Source organism: Desmodus rotundus, chromosome 4 (assembly GCF_022682495.2).
Source record: "Desmodus rotundus isolate HL8 chromosome 4, HLdesRot8A.1, whole genome shotgun sequence".
In the NCBI taxonomy this organism is placed as follows: domain Eukaryota; kingdom Metazoa; phylum Chordata; class Mammalia; order Chiroptera; family Phyllostomidae; genus Desmodus; species Desmodus rotundus.
Genome location: NC_071390.1, coordinates 137,920,436 through 137,946,464, shown reverse-complemented (window position 1 = coordinate 137,946,464; position 26,029 = coordinate 137,920,436). Strand labels below are relative to the sequence as shown.

The 26,029-nt window shown below is 44.3% G+C and overlaps 1 protein-coding gene across 5 annotated transcripts in view; it reads left to right on the top strand.

The window, feature by feature from the left end:
* Positions 1-23,960, top strand: part of RSU1 (Ras suppressor protein 1) — a 189,309-nt gene extending 165,349 nt beyond the window's left edge. For 2 of the 5 annotated variants that reach the window (XM_024576023.3, XM_045183660.2), the window contains exon 9: positions 19,372-23,958. In XM_024576023.3, coding sequence (XP_024431791.1) covers positions 19,372-19,474 — 103 coding nt within the window. In that variant the 3' untranslated portion in view covers positions 19,475-23,958. Of the gene's footprint in view, positions 1-19,371 lie in introns of all 5 variants that reach the window. The other 3 variants (XM_045183669.3, XM_045183664.2, XM_024576014.4) reach the window with 3 other exon arrangements.
* The last annotated feature ends 2,069 nt before the right edge of the window (positions 23,961-26,029 follow it).

The window sequence follows — 26,029 nt, the reverse complement described above, 5'->3', positions numbered from 1 at the left end:
AATGGAGGCCTACATTTTTGTGAGTTACTACTTTAAGTGTATTATCTTCTTTACTTTCACAAAAGTCTAGTGGTACCTGGTTAGTGTCATTTATCCTTTTTTTATTTTCCTGTGAGAAAAACTGAAGCTTAGATAGGTTGAATGACTTGCTCAAAGCCACAGTGTTGAAGGTGCTTTTTTGTTAAAATGGAAGCAGTCTGTCCCAAACAAAGGCATGTTCACATTAATTACGAAATGCAGTAGGATTTATAGTAATTTTGTATATGAATATGTGGTAAGTACTAATGCTATACCTTTTCTTTAAGATTATAAACCTAATTATAAATTATAAACTATGATCATTACTACCTAAAAAATACTTTGGATATAAACTTGAAAGAAATTTACCAAGGTACTAGTAAAAGTTATGTTTAAGTAGGAGACATCTGAATTTCTAAGTGGGTTGAAGACTATTCCTTTCTTTTAAAAATGAAATGTATAAGTTAAATAACAAAGGAAGATATAGTTCAAATTACTGTCAAAGTTCCGTTTTTCTTTATACTTCTAGCTAAGAAATGTCCATCCTCCACATGTACAAATGCTCATGTGACCATATGTCATGGGGTCAGCATTCTTTCAGCGTTGGTTTGATTTCTGCTGTGTCTTTGGGCAGAGGCTGGCCAGCCACCTCTCCTTGCGGTACCCAGCCCAAACAGTCTGTCCTGAGGGAAGCAGGCGGTGGCTCTGCTCCCTCTGTTTTTGGTGGTGGTTTGTTGTTTTTTAATGCAAATGCCTCTGGATGAGATTAAGTATTACCTACCTACCAAAAGAAAGGGCGGGGTGGGATGGGTGCAGGAGGGCAAAGAGGGAAAAATTGGGACAACAAATAATAGAATACCAAAAAAATCTTAAAAAAATGTTTTTAAAGGGCAAGTTTGTTTCGCTCTTAGGCTCTTAGTGACAGCCATTACTCTTGTTGCTGTCACGAAGGGGCAGTGATGGTAGGCTGTGTCACCACCTACTTTCTCACTAGTGAGGGCTCAGAACCAGAACCAAACTGAGGAGACGGAAGTGAACACGGAGCGTGCCCTGTTAGGTGAGCCAGACAGACAGCCGTTTGCCTGCAGGATGCATAGGACTTGTTTTTTCAACTGCGTGGGTATTATCGCACATGATATTTTTATTTAAACATTCTTCCATCAATGTCTTTTCATTCATTTTTAATTTCTTACTACTTCATAGTAGACAGATGTGCTGTGAGTGGAGTGTTTGAGTGATAGTCGCGAACCTCGTGCTCAAGATTTGCTCAGCGTCTGACATTGAACCTCACAGCCGCTGCGTTAGGTGGCGGGGGTGCCCACTTTATACGTGAGTACGAAGAGGCTCAGGCAGGTTAACAGTTCCTGCCTCTGTGGTTCTGTGTGGTGACGTATCCTGTAGTAGTAGTTCCTTTCGAATGTGAGGTAAATCTATTGTACTATTTTAGGGAGCTTTCTTTTTTGTGTAGTTGTTAAACGCTGTCTCTTCACTGCTAAGTTTGTAATGCTTTTTGCTTGTTGATGGTTTTCATGTGTTATACTCAATTAGAAATTGAGATTTTGGTTGAATAACTGCTCAGCATGAGTATTTATTTCCCTTCGGTACAGGAGGACTTTTCTTACCAGTTTTGTCCGCGTTCATAATGGGAGGGTGCATAGGGCTCATCTCAAGTTTAAAAGAATTACCCACCTTACCCATAGACTGAACTTGTTTTGTCTGGACTTGATGCTATGCCCACCCTGCCCACAACTACAAAATTCCCAAGAAATGTGGCCTGGTGTGAGATTGTTTTATATATGTTTACACACATGTGATCTTCACATCCATCAGTAGTCTTCTGCACTCACCAGAAGTACTGTGTAATGTCTGGGCAGATTTTTTAAATGTTTGAAAAGAGCCGTAGACATTTTAGTGCAAGTTTCTTCTCAGCTTTTCTCTGATGTGTATCAGGGGAAAAGAGCAGTAACAGAGAACGTGGGTGGCATCGCTGCCACAGGCCCGGCTGAATCCCCTTCGGTCCATCAAAAAAGCAGTGTTCTCAGCGAGGTCTGCACTGAAAAGACACCCAGGGTGGCAAGCCTAGATATTTGGTGCCTGCAGGTGTTGTTCTTAATATTTTAAGTTATTCTCTGGCACTGTAGCAGACAGGAGTGGAGCTCATGGCCTTAATGAGAAGTAACGAAGCCCAGTGCAGGCGGGGGGTGGACTAAAGCCTCAGACCCAGTAAGAGAGGTAAAGCTTGCAAGTGTTAGTGGCTAGCACTAGCCCATGTGGTCTCCGAGCCCTTGTGCTGGTAACATGAGCTGTGGCAGTGATGTGGTCTCTGCAAGGACTCACAACCTACTTATAAGCAATTCCAAGAGCCTGAAACACAGAGGCATATGGAAATTTCACTCTCAGACTTAACATACAATGTGCAAAATGAATTTTTCACATTGGTTTTTTTTTAATGGAAGAATTTCAGCTTTTCCTCACTGGTGTGCCTTTTGGAGTTAGTGCCCTTCAAAGTAGCTAGAGAGGGAAGGGCTGTAATGTGAGCAGAGGGGCGTTTGTGAGAGAGCTGCATAAGATGTGATGATGATTTTGGAAACTTTATTCTGGGTGTCGAATTTTGAGCAGAGTCATTACTGAAAAAACAAATTTCCAGAAACACATTGTTAACACTCTCACTGATTTAGGCCTGGAGAACCATACTGTGAATTGAAGGGAAGATATGTAGAGAGAAAAATAGCAAATTAAGAGGACAAAAAACCAGGGGGAAGGCAGGGCACCTGCTGGCATTGGCAGAGGAGAACGTGTAACTGGCGTCTGATGCATTTCCTTGAGATTCAGTGCGTTTGCAAATTGCTTCATTGCATCTTAGCAGAATCTAATCTGAGTAACGTAGAGCTGACTGGTGAACATAGTTGGTTGAATTCCCTCAGTACTCCTGAAATATAACAGAGCAAGGAACAGTATAATGAAAAATAACAGAGACAGTAGCTAAGGGCTTAACTTACGATCAGTGTTCATTACAACAAATGACACTTTCACTGCAGAGTTACCATAAAGATTATTGACTGTTACGTAACGTGGTTCCCGTCTGAATAGATTCAGGAACAGCTTAGTGTGTGAATGGGAGAGCTGAAGCAAGAGGAGGAAGGAGGATGTGCTCAGTACCCTTATGCATTTTTTCAGTTAGTACTAGTGAGCCTCCCCTTCAGAACCCTGGACAGAGCAAAGAAACTGGACCTTCTTCCTCTCTTCCATGATTGTCTTTGGCATTGGCCAGCATGTTAGATGAAGACCAGGCTCAAAAAGTGACTGAACCCTAAATTTTAAAATTTTAAATTACAATTGACAGGCAATATTATATTAGTTTCAGGTCTACAACATAGTGATCAGACATTTTTATATACTTTTCAAAGAGATCAGCTAGATAAGTGACTAAATTGTTGATAATTTTATATCCAAAACCCCCATTCACTGCCATTTGCTATTTTCCTTAAGCTTACATGTTACAATGTTTACAAAATATCTCTTTGTATAGAAACTGTCATTTATGTGATTTCATCCTCCTAATGACTCTGTGGAATATGTACTATTATTAATAGTCCCATTACCCAGAAGAAGAAGTATGCTCAGAGAGGTTAGGTTCACCAAGGTCACCCAGCTGCAGATTATTATTGATGAAATTCAGAAGTGGGTCTCTCCAACAGTCTGCCAGACATTTTCACTTCGCATAGGTGCTGAGCATAGAAAGAGATCCATGTTCTCTCTCTCTCTGTGTCTCCCCCCTCCCTCCATCCCTGCCCACCCGGTTCTCCCGCTTTGTTCCTCTTCCCTCTCTCCTCTCCCTCTCTCTGGACAGGATTTTGAAACCATACAAATTAGGGCTTGTACCTTTACTTTTTCATTTGAGATGAAATCCTGCAAAGGTGGCAAAGTAGGCCCTGGCTGGGTAGCTCAGTAAGTTAGTGTTGTCCCAAAACGCCAAGGTTATGGGTTTGATCTCTACGCATAATAAGAATCGACCAATAAACGCATAAATAAGTGGAATAACAAACTGATGTTCCTCCCTCCCTCCCTCCTCTCCCTTCCTTTCTCTCTCTAAAGAAACCAATTTTAAAAAGTGACAGAGTGGCCTAACCCCTCTTAACAGTGGTTGTAATGAAAAACGAAAGCTTGCCCCGGCTGGTGTGGCTCAGTTGGTTGGAGTGCCATCCCACTAACTGAAAGGTTATGGGTTCAATTCCTGGTCTGGGCGCATAACCTAGGTTGCAAGTTCATTGCCTGGTCGGGGTAAATATGATCCCCAGTCTGGGCATGTACAGGAGGCAAGCAGTTGGTGTTTCTCTCTCTCCCTTCCTCTCTAAAAGCAATGGGGAAAAAAAGTCCTTGGGTGAGGATTAAAAAAAGAGAGGGGAAGTTTATGTTTAATGTGTGGCTAGACACAGCGATGAGTTCTTTACATGATTTTCTCCTTCAGTCCTCACAACCGTAAGCAGTACAGTAGGCCTGCTCATAATTCCTGTTTTACAGATGGAAAAACTGAGGCCTGGGTGCGCCCAGGCCCCACAGCCAGTGTTCAGGGGTCATACCAGCCTTGGTCTCGGTGGGTGGTTTGTAAGTCAGCTCTGTCAAATGCCCTCCATAAGAGAGGCTCCCCCATAACATGAGCCAGAGGCGAGCGTGGCAGCCCTCAGTGATGCAGGAGACACAAGCACAGCCACAGGCCGGACGAGGCTCATGGGCGAGGGGCTGTGTAGCTGCAGGGAGAGGAGCAGTGGCATTTGGGAACAAGTCGACGTTTGTCAAAAGGATAATGAAGGCACCTATGGGAGCACAGTAGTAGATGGGCCTTTGGGTCTCCCCTTCCTTTTGTTTTCAATTTCATATTTCTGAGTTTTATGGGGAAAAAACACCTTGAGAAAAAATGGGAAATTTAAAAACACTATTACCTCAATGTAGGCAGCAGGTTTGATATATGTCTCCTATCTCTTCTAAGCACCTGTTCTCTGCTTTACAAAAGCCTGATGGGGCTGCCTTGTCTCGTGGCCGCTGCGGTGAGATTCTGTAGACCTCCCCGCGGCCCCCAGACTCCTGCCCAGCAGTCAGGGACGGATGGGGACGGAGCAGGAGCAGGGTGGAGAACCAGAGTCCAGACTTAGTGTTCGCAGCTTCACAAGGAGCACACAGCCGGGTGACACAGCCTGGTTTCCCTGGGGGCGACACTGATGAAGGCACTCAGCCTAGAGCCGCTGCCCAGTCAGCCCCTCCGAGGGAGAGCCTCACGGATAGTGCACTCCAGCCTGCATCAGGCTGAGCACTTGCGGCTCTTAAAGGTGTTTGTACGCGTTCTTGCTTTGGGAAGGAGAGGGACTGACTCTACTTTCCGCCAATCAAGTAGTGTTCGTGAGTTTCAGGAGTTATTTGTATTGGCCTGAAGACCTTTCCAGACTCGTACCCAGAACTGTTACAAACAATTAAAGATATTGGGCAGGCCTCTAGGTAAGTGAGATTACCTTTCAAGAAACTTTTTGGTGTATTTATGTATCCTTTTCCTAAAGCACTGAAAGTAACCATATGCAAAGAAAGAGTCCATCAACTTTCAAAAAGTACAAGAAGCTGCCTCATTCCACTGTGTTCAGTGGTCCGTCTGGGCCGTGCGGGGCGGTAGCTGCCAAAGACCTGTGGCTCTCGAGCTCTCGAATGCTACCTTGTCTGATGGGATGTGCTGTAAAATACGCACCAGATTTCAAAGACACGTAGTACCAAAAAATAATTGCAATGATATAACATACATACTGAATCAGTTATGTTTAAATTAAGGATAAAATTGATCCTTAATCACTGTTTATATTGACTACATGTTGAAATAATCATATCTGAGTATATTGGGTTAAGTGAAATATATTATTAAGTTCATTTTATCTGTGCCTTTTTACTTTCTAAATGTGGCTACTAGAAAAATTGAAGTTACATTTGTGGATCTCTCATTTTGATCAGCTATTCTATAGCCATATGAAAGTTTGAAATATGTTTCTATAAATTGGAAGTACTAATACGTGTTTTAGAATAAGATTTTAAAAACAGCTTTCTGAAATACTTATGAGGGAGGAAGGTAACTCACTGTAAGTAGTCAACATAGCAGGCACTATTTACTAAGATGGGCTTGTTTTGCCATTCTTGGGAAAATATGTTGGCAAAACTCTTCTTGGTTACTAATAGCTATTCAGGGAGAATATTTTTCCCTGAGAACATAGGTCAGCTTGCGTCAGTTATTACAGAACGTGGTTTGTTAGTATTCGAGAGAACTGGTGTGCGTGTGCTCCCTCTGGCTTTTCACACAGGTGTTGTCTGTCCCACTGGCCCCCTCATGACCACGCCCCTGAGGTGCTGGAGGCCCTCACAAAGAGCAGCCCAGGCGGTGCTCCACAGGCACTGCGGGCCTCCGGCGCCTCCACCTCACGCTTTGACTTCCACCTCACTTTCACTGTCTGTATTTAGAATGCTCTGACACCTTCCAGGGGTGTTTTGTGGGTGAGATTCCTAGATGAAACACTTGAGATTCTTAGATGACAAGACCTGTTGTGACAAGCTTTAGCTCTTCTCTCCCACCCACAGCCACAGTTTTGCTCTGAGTCGACGAGGCCTATGGGGGCATCAGGTAACTAAGGCTTGAGTCCCAAGAGAGAGTCCAACCCTCCTCTTGATGCCTGAGTCTCAGGGTCCCCACCCGGAGTTACCGCTGATGCACAGAATCTTCTACTATGTTGTTTTCACTCAGAAACTAACCACAAACATCTTAGTTTTACCCTTTTTGCATTCAGACCATAAATTTCTGAGACCTTTAAAAATCTGATTTAAAATAACTAGGAGGAATTGGATAACATCTATTAATATTTGCTTAATATATTAGGGCTAAAGTATTTTTTTTTTAATTTTAATTCCTTTTGGAGTATGTTTTTTTCCACAAAATTCAAAAACATGAAAGTTGAACTAAAGTAAGTTTGGGATCCAAAGACTCGTCTACTGTTGAGCTCCCTCAGATGTCTTCTCCACGATTCTTTTGACAGCTGGTGGCTTTTTCCCAAATACCACTTTGTTCCTTCGCCCATGAAAGCCTCGCTCCTCCTGGTCTGCCCGTCTCTCCTTAGCACTGGCCAGCAGTTCAATGACTGGGATCAGGGGTGAGGGGAAGGCACAAGTCAACCTGATATGTTTTCCAGGCATGGGGTTTGGCATTTCAGAGAGAGCCCAGCTTATGTGAGGGAGTTCAGCTTTGCCGGGATATGGCAAGAGGTCATGAGTGGATTTTACCTATAGCTGCTTCTTCCTGACATCTACCTGGTGAGAGTCTTCTGGCTCGAGCACTGTGTGGGTAAGTCCGCTTGTAGGTAGATGGATGCTTCCTGGGTTTAATTCCTAAGGTTATTATTTTTTTTTTAATCTCTTTGCCCTGTCTCTAAGTGGACGTGGCTCACCTCACAGAAAGCCTGTGGTGGACAGGGAGGAGGAACACATGGTACAGTGCTGTCTGAAATGTCAGGCATCATACTGTAACCTAACCAGAACATAGAAAGAACCTTAGCGGTGCGAGCCCTGTGAGGTTTCAGTTAACATGATTTTGCTTAAGGGTAAATGAGCTGATAAAAAACACAGTGCTGAACAAGTTGTGTGTGTAAAGTGTGCAAGTTCCACTCAGATGCCCGCCTCTGACCCGATCGAGGCCGTTGCCTAGCGTGCTCTAAGCGGGTGCAGCCTGACCCAGTGCCCCTCAGTGCGTGAGGGTGAGTGGCGGCACGCGGGCTGACGGTCACCGCCTGCTGAAGTCCACGTGCCTGATTGTCTGACAGGGAAACACAGACTGTGGATCAACCCCAAAGCCTTCTGAGTCTCATTCAGTGTTATTTGCCCTGCACTCCGGAACTACAGCTTTGTACCTAAATTTAACAAGATGTCTAGCTTTCCATTGACTCACCCATGAGTCACCTGCCATGGTCAAGTCATCAGGTCACCTGGGCCGAGAGAAACTGAGAGGGCAGTATGGTCCCAGGAGCAGAGTCTAATGTTAACCACAAGAGAAGGAGGAAGCAGAGGAGGAGGGGGGATAGCTCTATATTTTACCATTTGTCCTTATCTGAAAAACAAAGAAAAACCAGAGTATTGGTATTTGTGATACTGTTTACATCTAGAGCCACAGGACAAATACAGACCCCATAGGATTTCCGTCATTCCTGTGAGATTGTGTAAGTTTAATGAGGTAACATACGGAAAATTCCACAGAAGCTCCATGTGGCAATGCTGCTGTATAGTCAGCGCTACGTGAATTTTGCTATTGTGATCACAAGCTTAGTAATTTTAGAGGTCGTGCACCACGTAGAGCCACTCATGAAGGCACCCTATGAGACCAGACAGACTCTGACATATCCATAATAAAACTCCATTCTGATTTTAAAAACTCACTGGTTTTATGATGCTCATTTTAACTTGACTCTGTTTTATAAGCAATTACTATCTTCAGCTCGTTCTTACTAATATCAGATGTGATAAATATTCAATAAAACCCATTGTACGTTAGAGGGATTTAATGGAAACTCCTGGTCACGGCACTGTGAGCGAGATTCTCCATGAGAGGATGACACACCGGGCTCCCAAGTGGCCTCACTAAATGAAGGGCGCCGTGGTGCATTTACTACATCCCCAGACACGTCCTCAGCCTTCCAGACTCAGACCCCTGCAGAAACTGAGCAAAACACATAAGAAACTGATATAGCAACCAGAGTCGAACAGCCCCTTGGCCTGCACAGGACATATTCTCTGAGTACGCAGTTCTAGATGGGACACTGATAGACTATTGATGAGCATGGGAGTGAGGACATTGGGAAATGTCCCATGGCTCAGATATGCCCCTAGTCCGCCAGTAAATATTTACCGGCCACTATTGTGTGGCAGGCACCGGAGGAACAGACTGATTAAGATGGTCCCTGTTTCGAGGCACTAATGATCCAGTTGGGAAGGCGCTCTGTAGTTGGACACTTCTGGTACGTCCTACAGTCATTCAGGCAGGCAGCGACGTTCGTGGTGTGCCCATGGCGTAGCAGCCACAGAGCACACTGAACAGGGCAGATGAGGCCCCTGATCTTTCGGGCAGCAGGAAACAAGCAAGCAAATAAACGTGACCACTGCTGTGAAGGAAATGAATGTGGTCAAAGACAGATCGTGTGGGCAAAAAGACCTGTCTGCAAGGAGCACGGAGCCTCAGAGCAGTGGGGATTACTTTGTCATGTTACAGCGAACATCCTCCAGGACACAGCGGACTTCAGGCACGGCAAGAGAGTGGGGCTCCGTGTCATCTCGCTGCATCTTCAAGTTCTGCTTTGTCTGTGCGGGTTTCCTCCCAGGTGGGCTCTCTTCACAGGTGTCAGCAGGCCTGGCCTCATATCTGGCTCCTAATTTAACTAAAAGGGGAAGAAAGTACTTTTCTTCCCAACAGTTTGAACACCAAGGCCTCAGGTCTTTCTCTACTTGGTTCACACTGGCCACAGACTCGGATGGAAACCAGTTACTGTGCCCCGAGGAAAAGGAAAGGTTTGAGACTGAGTCAGTTCTGCTGCAAAGCTAAAGCTGGGGCGGCGTAGCTAGCTAGCCTGGAGTCAGGAGAGTGCCTGTATCAAATCAAAGCCGTTTAACCTCTCTGTGTATCTATCCCCTCACGGGTAAAATGGGGCTGGTCACTGAGCCTATCTCAGGGAGACCGGGAGCAGAACTTTTCATAGCATGTTCAAACCTCAGAAGTGCACAGAGGCCTGACTCGTTTGCCCTGTGCTGGGGGTTGGGAGTGTGGGGGGAGAGGTGGGGAGAGGGGAGAGCTGGACGGTGCAGGCGAGGTCAGCGTTTCTGTGGCTCAGGTGGCCCCACGTGTTTCTCTGCATCCTCTTGGAGACACGGCCCTGTCCAGGCATCTACAGCCTGGATCCTCTCTGCCTTGCTCTGGGGGCACTTAATTCTCACTGCCAGCATGTACCCCACCGCACTGCTGACCAACACTCTTCTGAGGGGCAGATGATCTCTGGCTTTTTCAATACCCATGCTCTGGTTATAGTCAAGTCTTGCTTGTCTAAGACTCGTGCTGGTATTATTTGGGGTGACGTTTCATGTTTCTGTTTGATCCATTTCGTGTTGATATTGTCACTCAGCACATAGGGCACCATCTTACTGCCTTTAGATTCAAATTTGGGTAGTGCCTCTTGCCCCACCTGTTGTAACCTCTCCAGCCAAGAATGTGTTGAGAATGAGAAATTGAAGGGGTTATATGATATGGACAAGAGCAGCAGTTTGTGGTTATGTAGTGTTAACACCCAGCTGTGCATGTTAAAGGATCTATTAGGTACTTATTACATAACCCTTGAGAGCCAGATTCAAGTTAATGACTTTTAAAATCGTGGGTTTTTGTTTTTTTAGGAATCATATTTAAAGGCAGTAAATGTAAAAATAACTTTTCCCTTTCTCATATTTACGAATAGGTCTATGTATCTATCTGTGTGTTAAAAGCACATAGCACCATATATGGTTGGATGTCTGTTACAGGGATCTCTGCAGATGCAGGTACTAGACTGCAAAGTAATTCTTTTTCTAATATATTTTTAAATCTTTAGTTATGAAATCTATTGAAGAAGTAGCTTGTTTAAAATCCCTTAGACTTGTTTTCGATTCCTTTTAGTTTATTCTGGAAATTGCAACATTTAGCACTTTGCAGTTTAATTTAAAAGGATTACCTATTTTCTTAAATGCTTAAGCAGGGAAGCAAGTTGCAGTTATTGATTTTTCTCTGCATGTATTCTGGGAAAGCTGTATTTGCTCCTTCCCCGGGGACCATACCTCTGAACTGCATGCTTGCTGGTGACAGCTCGGACCTCTGATACATAACCAAAGACCTTGCCTAATATCCTTGCAACTGCTCGGGGAATTTTTATTAAGTAAAAGCATCATTAAAGTAGACAGGATGATGAAGTTTAATGAGCATCTTTTGTGCATGAGATTGTTAGTTTTGCTCTGCCAGAATTCTTATTTCTTCCTTCCGGGGGTGGAGGGGTGGGGGGTGGGGGAGGGCAAATAGCAAGTCTAAAGTGTGTGGCATATTTTAAAATCTGCCTTATATTTCATATGTCCGTATAGCTTCATATCTGTTGTAAGGCAGCTGCAATTTTTTTGGCCGTTTATATGGATGCCATTGGCACGTGTTTGTTTATACTATTTTTCTATACTGCATGTGGGTGATGGAGAGCAGTGAGAGTTAAACGTGAAATGTGAACGGGAAAGATGCGTGTTGCGGTTAGTGGGTTACTTGGAACCATCTCCTGGAGGTTTGATCTTCAGAAATCATTGCCTTTTGAATTAGTGAGACTTCTCATAAGAATATGCTAACTTAATATTTGTTACTTTAAGACTCAGCAATTTGTGTGCTAAGGTTCTGTCACCAGCCTCGCATCCCTTCTAGATAGGCTAAATAAAGTTATTACAAATGCTTATTTCTAATCTCAGCTTCACACTCTGTCCACAGATTTATTTGTGGAGGTTTTAAATGTAGCATCCTGCCATAAGGTTACAGATTATAAACAAAATTACTTCTCTTCATTTGGTGTCACTGGCCATAGACTTAGATTTTAAAATTGGTTCTTTTCTTGGCCTGTGTAAGGACTTCCCATGGAAACCCCCAAAATAACAAAAGGGAGGCAGATGACATGCGCAGATGACTTAAGAACAGCATATTGTGCGTCTCACATACCTGGCATTCCGAAAGGCAATATTTACATAGCACACAGTGTGCTTCCAGCAGTGTCTTGAGTGTATAGAATACCAAAGAAGTGAAGTCTGCCTTCAAGGAAGTGGACAGCGTGTTAAGAAGACAAAACTGAGAAATTTACAAAGATGGGAGGCAAGATAACCTGGTGAATTAAGAGTTTGATCTTTGGGAGTGATTAGCTGGATGTGATCAGGCTCTACACTTGCCAAGCCTCAGTTTCCTCATTCAAACGATGAAGACCGTAGAAGCCCGCTGCACTGGGTGGTTCCGGCAGTGAACGCTGAATGAATTGCAGCCCGTGTCACTTGCCGCTGGAAAGGCCCTCTACTGGCACTTTGAAATAACGAGCCAGGGGCAGGAGCCACTGTATGAACCATCGAGGGCTTGGTGTGAAATCCTGATAGATCCCGCAGTATTTCGTGGAGGGGGGAGGGAAGTGGAGGGGCTGTGAAAAGCCTAAAAATACAATGAGATCTGAATTACAGAAAGAACTCAGGCAGGCATTCCAAGCAATAGTAACACAGATCAGCAAAAAAAAAAAAAAAGACCCAAAAGGAATGCTGGTGGGTGGGACAGGCCAATCCCAGGCCTCGGGTTGATTAGCACTTTTGTGTTTCTCAATGCACTTCCGTGAACCAAAGCCAGTCTGACTGTCGGATACCTGAAAGGCAGACATGTGCAGATATTCCCATTTGCCAGCTAAGACAATAGATATTCTCGAAAGAGGTGCAATGAGGTTACTCAGCTAATACGTGGCAGAACTCACACTTGATCCCTCTTTCCTACACTCCACACTGCTTGTCTCCAGACCAGCCTTACTGAACTCAGGTGTGCCGGGGAACAGAGAGATGAGGGTGGGTAAGTCAGGTGTGATGTAGCGTGTTCCGTGGCTGCAGTGTGCCACGCACCAAGCTGGGTACTCGATCCCATGAGCAGTGGATGGTGTTTTCCATGTGTGAACCAAGGAGAGATTATTCTGTCACTTGTATGTAGACACACTAGAGGAGGGAATGGATCAGCATCAGGGAGACCAAGAGGGGACCCATTATAATAATCCAGTGGCCATGTGATAGGGGCCTGGATGAGCACAGGAGAAAAAGAACGGGTAAGATCATAGGATGTTGAAAATAAGAATACACAGCATAAAGGGATTAATTAATCTACTGAGTTACGAACCTTTTGAGAAGCTAATGAAAATGTGTTTTCCTTTTGCTGAAAAATAAAGCTTTGCTGAGAGTTTCAGATACTTCCCTGGTCCCAGGCTAAGCACGTCTTTTGTAGAGGAAGTGTCAGTCACATGATTCATGTGCTGATCAAAAAAAGAGGCAGATGTCAGAATGACTTTAGTGACTTCAGTTTTGATCCTGAAGGTTTGGAGACATAGAGGGACATCCTGGAAGCTGGGGTAAAGAACTGGTACCTGTTTCCGTTGGGTTTAAGGGCAAAGTGTCCACGTGAGAACAGGCACAGCAGGGGCCGAGGATGGTGGTGGCGTGGAGGGCTGCCGCTCAGAGAGGATCACTGACGCTATAAAATCAGATGGTGGTTCTGGGGAAGAGAACACAAAGATAAGTGCAGAAACACAAGGACCAAAGAAGTGTCCAGAGAGAGAATGACAACCAGGACAGTGCCTTGCAACCAAAGGAGGAAATTTTTAAGAAGGAATGGGGCAGTCTGCACCGGCCTGCAGTGCTATGGCTGTGAAGGGGTTGAGAGTCTGCAAGAGACCCTTCCTTGGATCTCTAAAAATGCGTATGTGCACCGTAGATAAAACTGACCTATCCATGATAGAAAAGCATCATGCCATCCTGCTTAACATGATATTTGTTGCAAAATGTATTCTGATTCTGGTGGGCTGGGATTTCTTGCTGTGCAGTCTTGGGTGTCCCAGGCAGGAGTGCTCAGTTGCGTGAGCTTAGTGGCCCGGGTGCCTCTGCTTTCACAAGGCACCTCTAAAGGGGTCGGTCTGGTGACCCTAGAAGTCCCCAGAATCATTTCATGATGATTCCTCTAATGCTGGCCTTTGGCAAGGAGTTTTCCGGTGAGTGTCCAGGACAGGGCCCATCCCAAAGGGACGAATGGAAAGCTCATATGGCCTGGTGGCCCTGGCTCACTCACGACCCACAGCAAGAGCATCCACATGCTCCTCGCCTTTCATTTTCCCTTTAGCAACAGAAGCCTGTTCATCAGACTCCTGAGCATAATTGATCCCTTCCTGTCACTTTAGATTGTTCTTTGCTGGCTTTTTTCCCTCCTTAATTGTCTCCCAGTTATCGTCTATAAACCTCAGATTTCAGGGGGGGAGAAGATTTTCTAAGACTCTGCCATAGGTTCATTTCCTGGGTTACTTTGCCCACTGGTAGTGGCTGCCCCACTGGTGACCTGGAGCCAGGCTCCCTTTGTCAGCCCTCCAGCTGGCATGGCCGGATTGCAGTCCCCACCGGAAACCTCCTTGCGAAGGGAGCTGATGGCCGAGTGGCGTTCCTGGCTATGGTCTGTGCATGGAGGAGTATCTGAGAAGTGGGAGGAAACTGGCTGTCTGAGCCTTAGTCACCGACCTTCATGAGAGCTTGTGGTGGCAGGACCCGTCCTAGAACACCTGCCATGTGCCTGAACAGATAAGACCTTTTCCATAGATGCATGCCTACTAGTTTGAGTTAATCTTCTCCAAAGCCTTGTGAAGTAGCTGGAATTTTTTATTCTCATTTTGCAAATGAGTACCTCAGACTGTGGCAGGTTAATCACTTGCCCAAAGTCACATATCAGTCAGAGCCAAGCAGGGCGTGGGGACACGAGACGAGTGAAGACTGGGACTGCTCTCTGGGGATCCTCACAGCAGGGTGAGGCAGGTACCACCTGAGCAGAGCACTGAGGGGCTGTGCTGGTGTGGGAAGTGCCTTGTGCTAGGGTCGCAAGGATGGCTGGGATGTTCCCAGGTGCAGGAGGTAGAAGGGACAGGTCCAGCGCCGGTAGTCACCAAGGCCCTCAGGGGGGAAAACTCTTCATGAGAGGAGGATATGGGATAGTTAGGAGGACAAAAATCCATCCCAAATTAATTAATATAGGTGGGCTATATTAATTAATCATGTTTTTTTATTTGCTATATTTTATGAGGCTTTGACACATGGAGGTCTTGCTGGCTGGGGAGAGCCTGCCATTCCCAGGGTTAGCTAACTCCTGGAGACAGCAACCAACACGCCTGCAAGTACACCCTCCACATTCTAACCCACCACTCCATGGCCTGTGCCCCCGACCGCCTCCTTGTCTAAAGCACACACACTGAGACAGCATTTCCCCTCTCCCGGGTACCGGACAACCAGAGACCGTCCTGTGGCCTAAAGGCCACTGAAATTATTCGAACTATCCAATCCTAAACTCTCTCAAACTTGCCTACTCTTCCTCACCCATTCCTTTCCATGAAACCACCATCAAGGCTCTGGGCCAAACTCTCTTCCTTCCTGCTGCCTCCTGACCAACCTTGACACTTCCCCACATGGCCCTGCATGGCGTGGCGTGCCCGCTCCTCTTAGGAACTGCATACGATCAGACTTCTTTCAATGGCATTGAGCTCTCTGTGTCATCACCCAGTGACCCTCCATGGCCCTCTATAAATTAATCCCAGACACATTCAGACCATGAGTCCTGAGTGTTAGCTTCAGAGAATGGAGAGGCTGGGGACTGTCCAGTCCAACTACAGGAGAGAGGGGGCATTTGCCTCCCTGTTCCCATTTTTTTGGTAGAAACAGTACCCATTGTTCCTTTGGGCACACTTTGTGTCCTTTCAGAAACTTAGTCTTTAACTTTTCCTTCTTTCCTTTTCATTGAGCTGCTACCCCAGAAAATTTCTATTTTTTTCCCGCTGAAATTAAGCAGGATCTTCCCAATTGGCTGCCTTGTGTGGGCCCAGAGAGTTTCACTTACTGTATGAGTTCCCTGTTGCTGCTGTAACAAATTACCACGTACCTGGTGTCTGAAAACTTTTCTTACAGTTCTGGCTGTCAGAAGTCTGAAATCAAGGTATCCACAGGGTTGTTTCCTCTGGACCTCTAGGGAAGGATGCATTTCCTTCTGGAAGCTTCTAGAAGTCATCTGCATTCCTTGCGTGGTAGCCCCTCCCTCCATCTTCAAAGTTAGCAGTCATAGGCTTAGCTCTCTTCCAGACTCTGACCTTCCTGCCTCCCTCTGAGAAACTGTTGTGACTACTTTGGGACCACCCAAATAATCCAGGCTAATCTTTCCAGCTCAAAGTCCTTAAGTCCATCACCTCTGCCAAGCCCCATTTGCAATATAATATATTCACAGGCTTCAGGGATTAGGGTGTAGACATTTAGGGGGCATTATTCTGCCTGCCACCCTTCCCAAGTGGAGACCCAGGGCTCATCACTGGTAGAGCCAGGAATGGAGTCCCAGGCTTTGGGCCCTGAGACACTTGTCTTAGTTCTCTGCCACGGTGATGTCTCCACATGGGAATGGCTGCTTAGTAAAGTGCCGACTTGCATCCGCCCACAGAGCCGGAGGAGTGAAAGGATCACACAGAGAGGGAAGGGCAGTGTCATCCCAGCTCTGCCGTGACTCACCGAGGAAGTGGGGCACCACATTTAGCTCTGCCTTAGTTGCTTTCTTCAAAAAGGTTTAAAACCTTTCTTCCAGAGATGGCTTGGGGATTTGCCATTGATAGAAAATACCATGTTATTTTTTTTCAGTGGAAAAACCCTTAAGAAGTAAAATAATCATATAATTATCTGTATTTTATCACTCTAACTATAACCCCATGTCAGTCCTGTTTTTCAACAGGCATTCACTGGCCACTTGCAATAGGCTTGTCATGGTGCCGGCTCATTTGACTACCATGACCACCCTGTGAGGAAACCATGTTGCTTTTGTTTGTTTGGTTTTGGGGGGGTTTTTGTTTGTTTTTTTATGTAAGGAGGAACCTAGACATGGTGGGAATGAGGGATGCTAATCATTTGCCCAGAGTCAATAACTAGGAAGTGGCAAAACTAGGACTTAAGCATCGGGGCTGCTGTCCATCTGGCCCTTTGGAAGGACTTGCTGAGTAGTCGCAGGAACTCTGGGCACACTGTGGGGTCTGCACATGAAAAGGCAGGAATGGAAACTGGGAGCGTGCCAGTTCCCTCCTGAGAAGAGGAGCCTTGCTGAGTCCCAAGAGCTTCTGCACCCCTTCTGAAATGACTCTGCTAGATGACCACCCTCAGGGCCCAGGAAACTCCACCCCTTCCAGGAAGCCTTCCATGCTTACTAGTTCAGGACGTGGAACAGGCCTGTATCAGATCTTCTCTTGCCCTTTCTCTGACCTCATTTTTGTCGATACCACTTTCCTAGCACCTCAGTACTGCTGCATGGCCAAGTGCAAGAAGCATGGCATTATATTTAAGTGGATTTTTGTAACTCTTAAAGTTTGATGTTGTCTGTAAAATGTGTATGTTTTTATCACTTACGAGGATAAGGACTTGGAAAATAGAGGAGAGATGCATGAAGCTGTGAGAATGCCAGATAACTGAGGGTTCTGGGACCGTGTGGATGCAGAGCAGAGGGAGAGAGCTTTGCTCTGGGCCAAGTGAGAGGAGCCCGGAAACCAGAGGCCTCTCTTCCAGCATAGCACTGAGGCACTAAGCCCTGGAGCTTGAGGGAAGCAGCATCCTAGGAGGAGGAGAGGGGCAGGGCTGGTAGACCATGAGTATGTTTCAGAGCGTGTGATCAAGGAGTATAAACCAGTCTGCTCTGGCCCAGGGTTTCCTCTGCCCGTTAGATGCACCTATGAGAGATGCTGGGGCGGGGGTGAGAGAAGGGGGTGCACAGGTTGACCTTTCCCCCCAGATGACGCAGGATAATTTTCCCTCAGGACTGCAGATTCCCTTTTGCCATATAAAGTGACAGTCATAGGTTCCAGGATTAGGACAGGCACATCACGAGGGTTGAGGCAGCCAGAGCAGGGCAGCTGGACTGACAGGACTTTCCCCTTTGCCTGAACCTGTGGTTCTTGATCCTGGAGCCAGGTCCCTGGTGTCCATGACCCCTGTGGCCCTTTTTAAAGAGGGAGAGGGGCAAACGTGGGTTTAAAGATTCATTTTCCTGGGTAGCAGGTTCTCTTGAAGAAGGAGTTTTTCCTGTGGAACCACTGCTGGATTGGGTAGGCCTGGGCTTCTCTCTCCATTAGATTAGCCAAAAGTCTAAGCTTACAGAAGTTGAAAGCTAATTTGCAGGTTCAAATGTTACCTGTCCAGGACATGCGGTATCTCTCTGACCCAAGAGATGACTCCCCGCTTTCCCTGGAGAACATCCCAGCACCTGCTGAGCCTACCTTCCCCACCTTCTAGTCTGTCTACAGCCCATTCAGACCCTGCATTCTAAGCTCCGTGGGAGCAGAGACCTATCTTCACGATCACTGTTGGTGGAACCTGCCCAGACCACTTGCAAGTGAGAAGGAGAAGCTTGGAATCCTCTGGAGAAGACAGAATACAGGGTCATCTATCAAAACCCTAGTGTCCACTTTCCCCAAGCACTTGGCCAGTGGACCACCTTTGTGTGCCAGGTCCATCCCTCAGGCCATCACCCACAGCATCATCAAGAGATGGTCACACGCCAAGTCGTGTCACACTGTGCACCCTGCAAAACGCAAGCCACGGGAGAGGGTGTCGCTTCTGTGAGTGGACCTCAGAACAAGGTGGGACTTGTTCAGGGAGGCCAGCCTTTGTGTTCCCCCTCATTCAATGGGCACAAGTCACTGCAACAGGCAGAGGCAGCGCCAGGCAGAGCCTTTCCTCTCCAGAACTGAGACACCCACCGGGCTCTCCAGGGGCACAGTTTTATCAACGGAGGGAGTTGAGATTGAGCTGTGTTTATTTAGGGTGGCTTTTAATTTAGTTTAATGAGAATTACTCATAAATTATTGATTAATTACTATCTGCTGTTCAGTTCAGTCGTCTCAGCCACAGCGAGTTTGCTCTGCGATGAGTGCCTTCCACTGTAATTGTAGGGTACTTTGTCAACATTTAATCAGCGGTACTTATTAACATGACATTGATGTGTGGTTGCCACGCCAACACTATCAATCAGACACGAGCAGCCAGCGCAGCTCGGACACCATTGCTCTCTGTCACATTATCCAGCCCCTGGGCTTTCGGGCTGGGCGCGATGCTCACTTCTCACTAAATGGACACTCTATCTGTTCAGTTCTGTCGAATGTTTGTTGTTGTCGCTTAAACACTCACAGCCTTCGGAGCTTCAGTCCGGAACGTCAGTCCTGTATCTCTCCTCCCTGGGTGTTTCCACACTCGGCCCAGTGACTGTGAAATTCCAAGAGACTCATCCAGAATTGGACCTCCTGGAGTGCTGTGTGTGTGTGTGTGTGTGTGTGTGTAAGAGAATTTTTAATTCCTAAGTACAGTGTATAGCCCAGAGACAGCAGAATGATCTTTTGGTTTTCTCATCTTTGGACGTACTGGCTACCCCTGGAGATGAATCTGGTGTTTCAAGCTCTACCTGTAGAAGCTTGCCTTGTGTTAGTGAGGTAAATCTCACAGTTTCTCCCTCTCTCTTTTCAGTCTCTACGGCAGACACATGCAGGCAAACCCGGAACCACCGAAGAAAAATAATGACAAATCGAAAAAGATCAGCCGGAAGCCCCTGGCAGCCAAGAACAAATAAGGGGTTGGCATGGGCTGGACTTCTAGTCACTTTTCTCATTATTACTTCTGTCCTCTCTTGCTCTATCCCACAAATAAATACAACTAACCCTTGAACAATACAGGTGTGAACAAAGAGGGTCCACTTATATATGGAATTCCTCCCATAATACTAGAAATGTATTTTCTCTTCCTTATGATTTTCTTAATAAGATTTTTTCTTTTATTCTAAGGATTCAGTATATACTACATATAACATACAAAATACGTGTTAATAAACTGTTATGTTAGTGGTAAGACTTCTGGTCAATAGGAGACTCTTACTAATAAACTTTGAGGGGAGTCAGAAGTTATATGTGGGTTTTCAACTGTGGGGGTTGGTGTCTCTAACCCCTGCGTTGTTCAAGGGTCATCTGTACAGTGTGTGTGTGTGTGTGTGTGTGTGTGTTTCCGCCTGTCTTTCTAGTGCCCTCCTCCTTACCTTTTCATTTCTTTTGGTAAGTGGCAGATTTGTGTAAGTTTTTAAAACCATTTCCATTTGTTTTCTTAAAACTACCAAAGGCAGGAAACAGAGCTCTAATTCAGCTGCAAATTCCATGGCAGGCGCAAGCTTCGGTTCCTTGAATAGATGTTCACAGAACAGCTTATTACCCAAAGAATAATTAAACCATGTAATCATTTAAATGTCACAGTTAACACCGTTCACTCTTCTGTTTATTCACATAACTCATTCTTTTGCTTTATTAAAATTTTTTCTTAACCACTGAGATATTATGTTACAAGTGATTTTAATAAAATCTTGAATATGTATCACGTGTTGCTTCTTGAATAAAGATCAACCTGATCTTGGGCTGTATACACAGTTTTCCCCCAAATTTTCTTGTCCACTTGTCCACTTCTATTATTAGTTATAGATCATAAACTTTGCAACTTTCCATGAAAAAAAATGCAGAATTAGAGCCGGTTTCTTCTCCATCGATTTGTCAGGTTTGTTTTTTTTTTTCTTTGAAGATTGTTGCTAATTTAGGAAGGAGCAGAAAAACAAATCTCTGGGAGATTCTGCCAAAGGATTTTGGAAAGCAGCATTTCTTAGCTCGAGAGATGGTGACTTCTGCCCATGGCTGGTAGTCAAGAACTGTAAAGCAGAGAGAGAAAAAACTCAACTATGTTTCTTGTCACTGCAGAAAAATCAGCTCATATCAAGGCGTTCTTCTGAGGGGACTTAGTGATGCCAAACGAGCTGTGTAGATGTGCGCACTCTACCCCGCACCCCGTGCGGAAACCGCGCTTGCGGAGTCACCCAGCACCAGTTGTTTAACAGCTGTGACAGGTGGCTTTGTTCTTATCAACCCTGGTATGTGTGTAAGTGAAAATACATCCAAGCAGAACTTTTGTGCTAAGAGGGCTGCCAACGCCGGAATGCCTGGAAACAAAAGGCGTGTGGAGATGTGACACACTCTCGGATGGTGGTGCATTACACCAACATCATCTCCTTTCACAGCTGAACCCCCAAGGCCAGGGCTGCTGGAACGTGTAGAAAGCCAAAATCAAAACACAACAAAAAATTCCTGAGTTACTTAGGAAATGTGTGAATCAGAGCCGCCAATCAAGATCTGCACCTCTTGTTTCTGGATCGCCCCCTGGTGGAGCACTGGCTGTGGGAAGAGGAGTCCCCAGGTGCCACCACCTGTTTGGAGCAGGGTTGACACAGCTCTTCCAGGTGCAGTCTTTGCCTCAGCCTGATCTTTTTAATGGATGTGTTAGCTCCTGAAATGGCAAGGGGAAGAACAATGCTTTTCCTGTTGTTGACTGGAAAGATGTCATCTAAACTTAAACTAGCAACAAAGCAAAATAAATTATATGTGATACTGCATTTATTGTGGTATTTAGTAAAAATATCAGTACACTCTTGTGAATAATTTTTTAAAAGATGAACACTATAGATAGAAATATGGGTGATACACATAAAATCCACAAGGAGGAAATATCTCTGAAAATGTGAAAAAATAGTCCAGACTCACTAGTACTCAAAAAATACAAGTCAAAGTAAAATAAAAAAATACATAACAATGAAAATGTGCAAATATTTTAAGATTAAGTACTACAGGAGTAACAAGAGGTAAACATTCTTATACATTGCTATGGGGAATAAAAATTTCTCTTCAGGTAAGTGGTGGCAATTTGACAATAAGCAAAACTTTCAGCAAAAAGTTCAGACATTTCTATTTGAAGATACTAGTTTTGATAACTGGGAAGAATAAAAGAATGGAACAAAGGGGTGTCAGTATTTCTTTTTTTAAAGAGTTTTCTGTATTTTTCCTGTGTCTAATTCAATTTTCTAGTGTTCTTCATTTTTTTAATTTTCACGTCCCACTTCCTTTCCTTTGCCACCCATCAGCTTGTTCTCTATATACATAGGTCTGTTTATTCTTGTTTATTCATTATTTTATTTTAGATTTGACATACAAGTGACATCATACAGCATTTCTCTTGCTCTCTTCACTTCTCATAATACCCTCTATTTCCATGTTGTTGCAAATGGCAAGATTTCACTCTTTATTGCTGTATAATATTCCTCTGTGTGTGTGTGTGTGTGTGTGTGTGTATCTAGGCTGATTTGATCCAGGCTGCTTCCATCTCGTGGCTATTGTAAATGATGCTGCAGTTAACATGGGGGTGCAAGTACCTTTTTGAATTAATGTTTCTCTTTTCTTCAGATAAATACCCAGAAGCGGAATTGCTAGACCATGTAGCAGCTGCGTTTTTAATTTTTTGAGACTCCTCCATACTGCTTTCCACAGAGGCTGCACCAATTTACAATCTCACCAACGGTGCACAAAGGTTCCCTTTTCTTCACCTCGTTGCCAGCACTTTTTGATTTATTGATGATAACCATTCTGACAGGTGTGAGGTGATAACTCATTGTGGTTTTAATTTGCATTTCCCTACTGATTAGTGATGTTGAGCATCTTTTTCATAAGTCTATTCACCATCTGTATGTCCTCTTCAGAGAAATGTCTATTTAGGTCCTCTCCCCATTTTTTAATCAGATTTTTTTGAGTAGAATGTTAAGCTGTATGAGTTTCTTATATATTTTGGCTATTAAACTTTTTTCAGATGTATCACTTGCAAATATCTTCTGCCATTCGGTAGATTGCCCTTTTGTTAATGGTTTCGTTTGCTGTGCAATTTTTTTTAGTTTGATGTAGTCCCATCTGTTTATTTTTTCTTTTGTTACTCTTTCCCAAGGTGACATATCCAAAAAGATATTGCTAAGACCATTGTCAAAGAGTTTACTGCCTATGTTTTCTTCTAGTAGTTTTGTGGTTTTGAGTCTCACATTTAAATCTCTAATCCAGGGGTGTCAAACTCATTTTCACCGGGAGCCACATCAGCCTCACGGTTGCCTTCAAAGGGCCAAATCTAACTTTAGGACTGTGTAAATGTAACTCCTCCTTAACTAGGGACAAGGAGCTTGGTGCTGCTGCCGTTTAGAAACAAGATGCCGGGCCGGATAAAACAAGGGGGAGGGCCGGATTCGCCCCGCAGGCCTGTGTTTGCCACCCATGCTCTAATCCATTTTTGAGTTTATTTTTGTATATGGTGTAAGAAAGTGGTCCAGTTTCATTTCCCTGCATATCTGTCAAGTTTTGCCAATGCCATTCATTGAAGAGACCGTCTTTACCCCATTGTATATCTGTACATCCTGTGTCATAGACTAATTGACCTTGTAAGTGAGGGCATATTTCTGGGCTGTCCATTCTGTTTCATTCATCCATGTATTTGTTTTTATGCCAGTACCATACTTTTTTGATTACTCTCGCTTTGTAATACAGTTTGATATCTGGGAGAGTGCTTCCTTCCACTTTGATCTTTGTCAAGATTTCTTTGGCTATTCAGGGTCTTTTGTGGTTCCATATAAATTTTAGGATTAGTTCTAATTCAGAATGGCCTTGGTATTTTCGTAGAGATTGCATTGAATCTGTATATTACTTTGGGTATAGGCATTTTTACCTATATAAATTCTTTCATTTATTTCTATCTTGTTCAGTTTCTTTCTTCAATATCTTATAGTTTTTAGAGTACAGGTGTATCACCTTTTTGGTTAAATACAGGATTCAGCACAAATAACGTCCTTTTTTATTACAAAATCATAAACCTATAATTCTGTAACATAATATCACAGTCAAACACACCATGTGACATTTTAGGTGGAATGTTCAAATTAAAACTCTAAATTATTACACCCATATTATTACCCTACCAACCACACTCGAGCAGGTGTTACTTCTGCTGGACCCTGTATGTCCTAGATATTCTTTTGATGCAGTTGTAAAGGGCATTGTTTTCTGAATTTCTTCTGATCATTATTGGTGTAGAAAAGCAAGAGATTCCTGCATATTGATTCTGTATCCAGCTTAACTGATGTCATATGTTCTAATAATTTTTTGGTGGCATCTTTAGGGTTTTCTGTATATAGTACGTCACCTGCAAATAATAAAAGATTTACTTCTTTTTTTTCCAATTTGGATGCTATTTATTTATTTATTGATTCGTTCATTCTGCTTTCTATGATTGCTATGGCTGGCACTTCGAACACAGTGTTTAATAGAAGTGGTGATAGTGGGCATCCTTGTCTAGTAATAAGGAGCAAAACTTTAGAATTTTTATTTCTAGGCATTTATCCTGAGCAGATTGTCAGAGAGCATGCACAGAACTATTTGAAAGTTGCCCTCATAGCGGTGCCTATACAAATGGAAACACGGAGCACAGCTGAACGCCCACCAACGGAAGAAAGGTGGGTTGTCACGTGTCCACATGACAAACTTTGATGAAGACATTAAAAATTGTTGAACAATAACTAAGGGTAAAGGGCAATAGTTATAGCATCCACGCAGGGAGAGCAAGATTTTAAGAACTATATAAGAACAGTCCCAGTTCTGTAAAAACGAAATTTTGTTGGTAATAGGTATGTACAGAAAAATTAAATGGACTGGAATATTATGACCGATAAATTATCTCCATGGTACTTAAATATTTTTTGAACTTTATTTTTTATACTTTGTTTCTATAATGAGCATGTATATTTTTGAAATAAGAAAATGTTAAATGCCAACAAAACAAAAAGTCAGCCAACCAAATGGGAGATGTTTGCAAACAACAGTTCTGACAAGGGGTTAAAATCCAAAATATATAAAGAACTCATACAATGCAACATCAAACAAACAAACAACCCAGTTGTAAAATGGGCGGAGGACCCAAACAGACACTTCTCCCAAGAAGACATACAGATGGCTAACAGATGCGTGAAAAGATGCTCAACTTCACTAGCTCTTAGGGAAATGCAAATCACAACTACAATGAGATTCCACCTCACACCTGTTAGAATCACTGTTATCAACAAGACAAGTAATAACAAGTGTAGGAGAGGGTGTGGAGAAAAAGGAACCCTCATTCACTGCTGGTGGGAATGTAAACTGGTACAGCCGATATGGAAAACAGTATGGCAGTTTCTCAAAAATTAAGGATAGAACTATCATATGACCCAGCAGTCCCTCTTTTGGGTATCTACCTGAAAAACTTGGAACATTTATTTGCAAAGATGTTTGCACCTCTGTGTTCATTGCAGCATGATTCATGGTGGCCAAGACATGGCGACAACCAGTGTCCTTGCACAGGTGGTTGGAGAACGAGGGTGTGGTGCTTATATGCTGTGGAACACTGCCCAGCCATAGGACAGGATGAAATACTACCAGTAGCAACAACGTGGACGGGCCCTGAGAGTGTTAGGCTAAGTGGAATAATTCAGACAGGAAAATTCAAGAATCTTATGCTTTCACTCATGGCACAAATAAGTCTGAAACGACAGCATGGTGGTTGCCAGAGGGGTTGGGGTGAGGAGTGTAAATGATGATGGAAGATGATTTCACTTTGCGGGGGGAGGGCACACATGCAGAATACAGGTCATGTATCACAGAAATCTACACTTGAAACCCATATAATCATATTAACCAATGTCACCCCAATAAATTTTAAAATGTTCTGTTATCAGAAAGGTCTCTAATTAGGGAAAGTGCTCATCACCTACTACGAATGGAATATGTTGGCTCCTCATGTAACACCCGAGTGAGCTATTGGTCCCACAGCTGACAGGACACACTGCTCCCTGAGGTCAGGCTTCTGCTCTCTGGCACCAGAAAGCATCCAGTCTCCATAGTCTCAGAACCAATTTCATCTGTCTCTAGAGGCACCGTGTTCTGATGCCTCCGCTGCCCAGCACGCTCTGAAGTTGGCATTTTCTGTGTACAGGTGTTGTCAGCACTACTGGCTGGTGCCTGCCCCAGAGGAAAGCAGCTGCCACTGGCAAACAGCTGAAAGGAGGGAAAGCAGCCCGATCCATTCCTAACTCCCCCAGAGTGTCACCCAAAATATCCCTGCCACGCCAGGTGGACAGTCTCGCTGCTTGTGTGGACTGCTGTATTTGTCACTGTGCAACCAGGATTGTAACAAAGAGCCACTTCAATGACACCACAGACTTGAGACCAAGGTTTCCATGACAGGGACCCTGCCTGGAGAT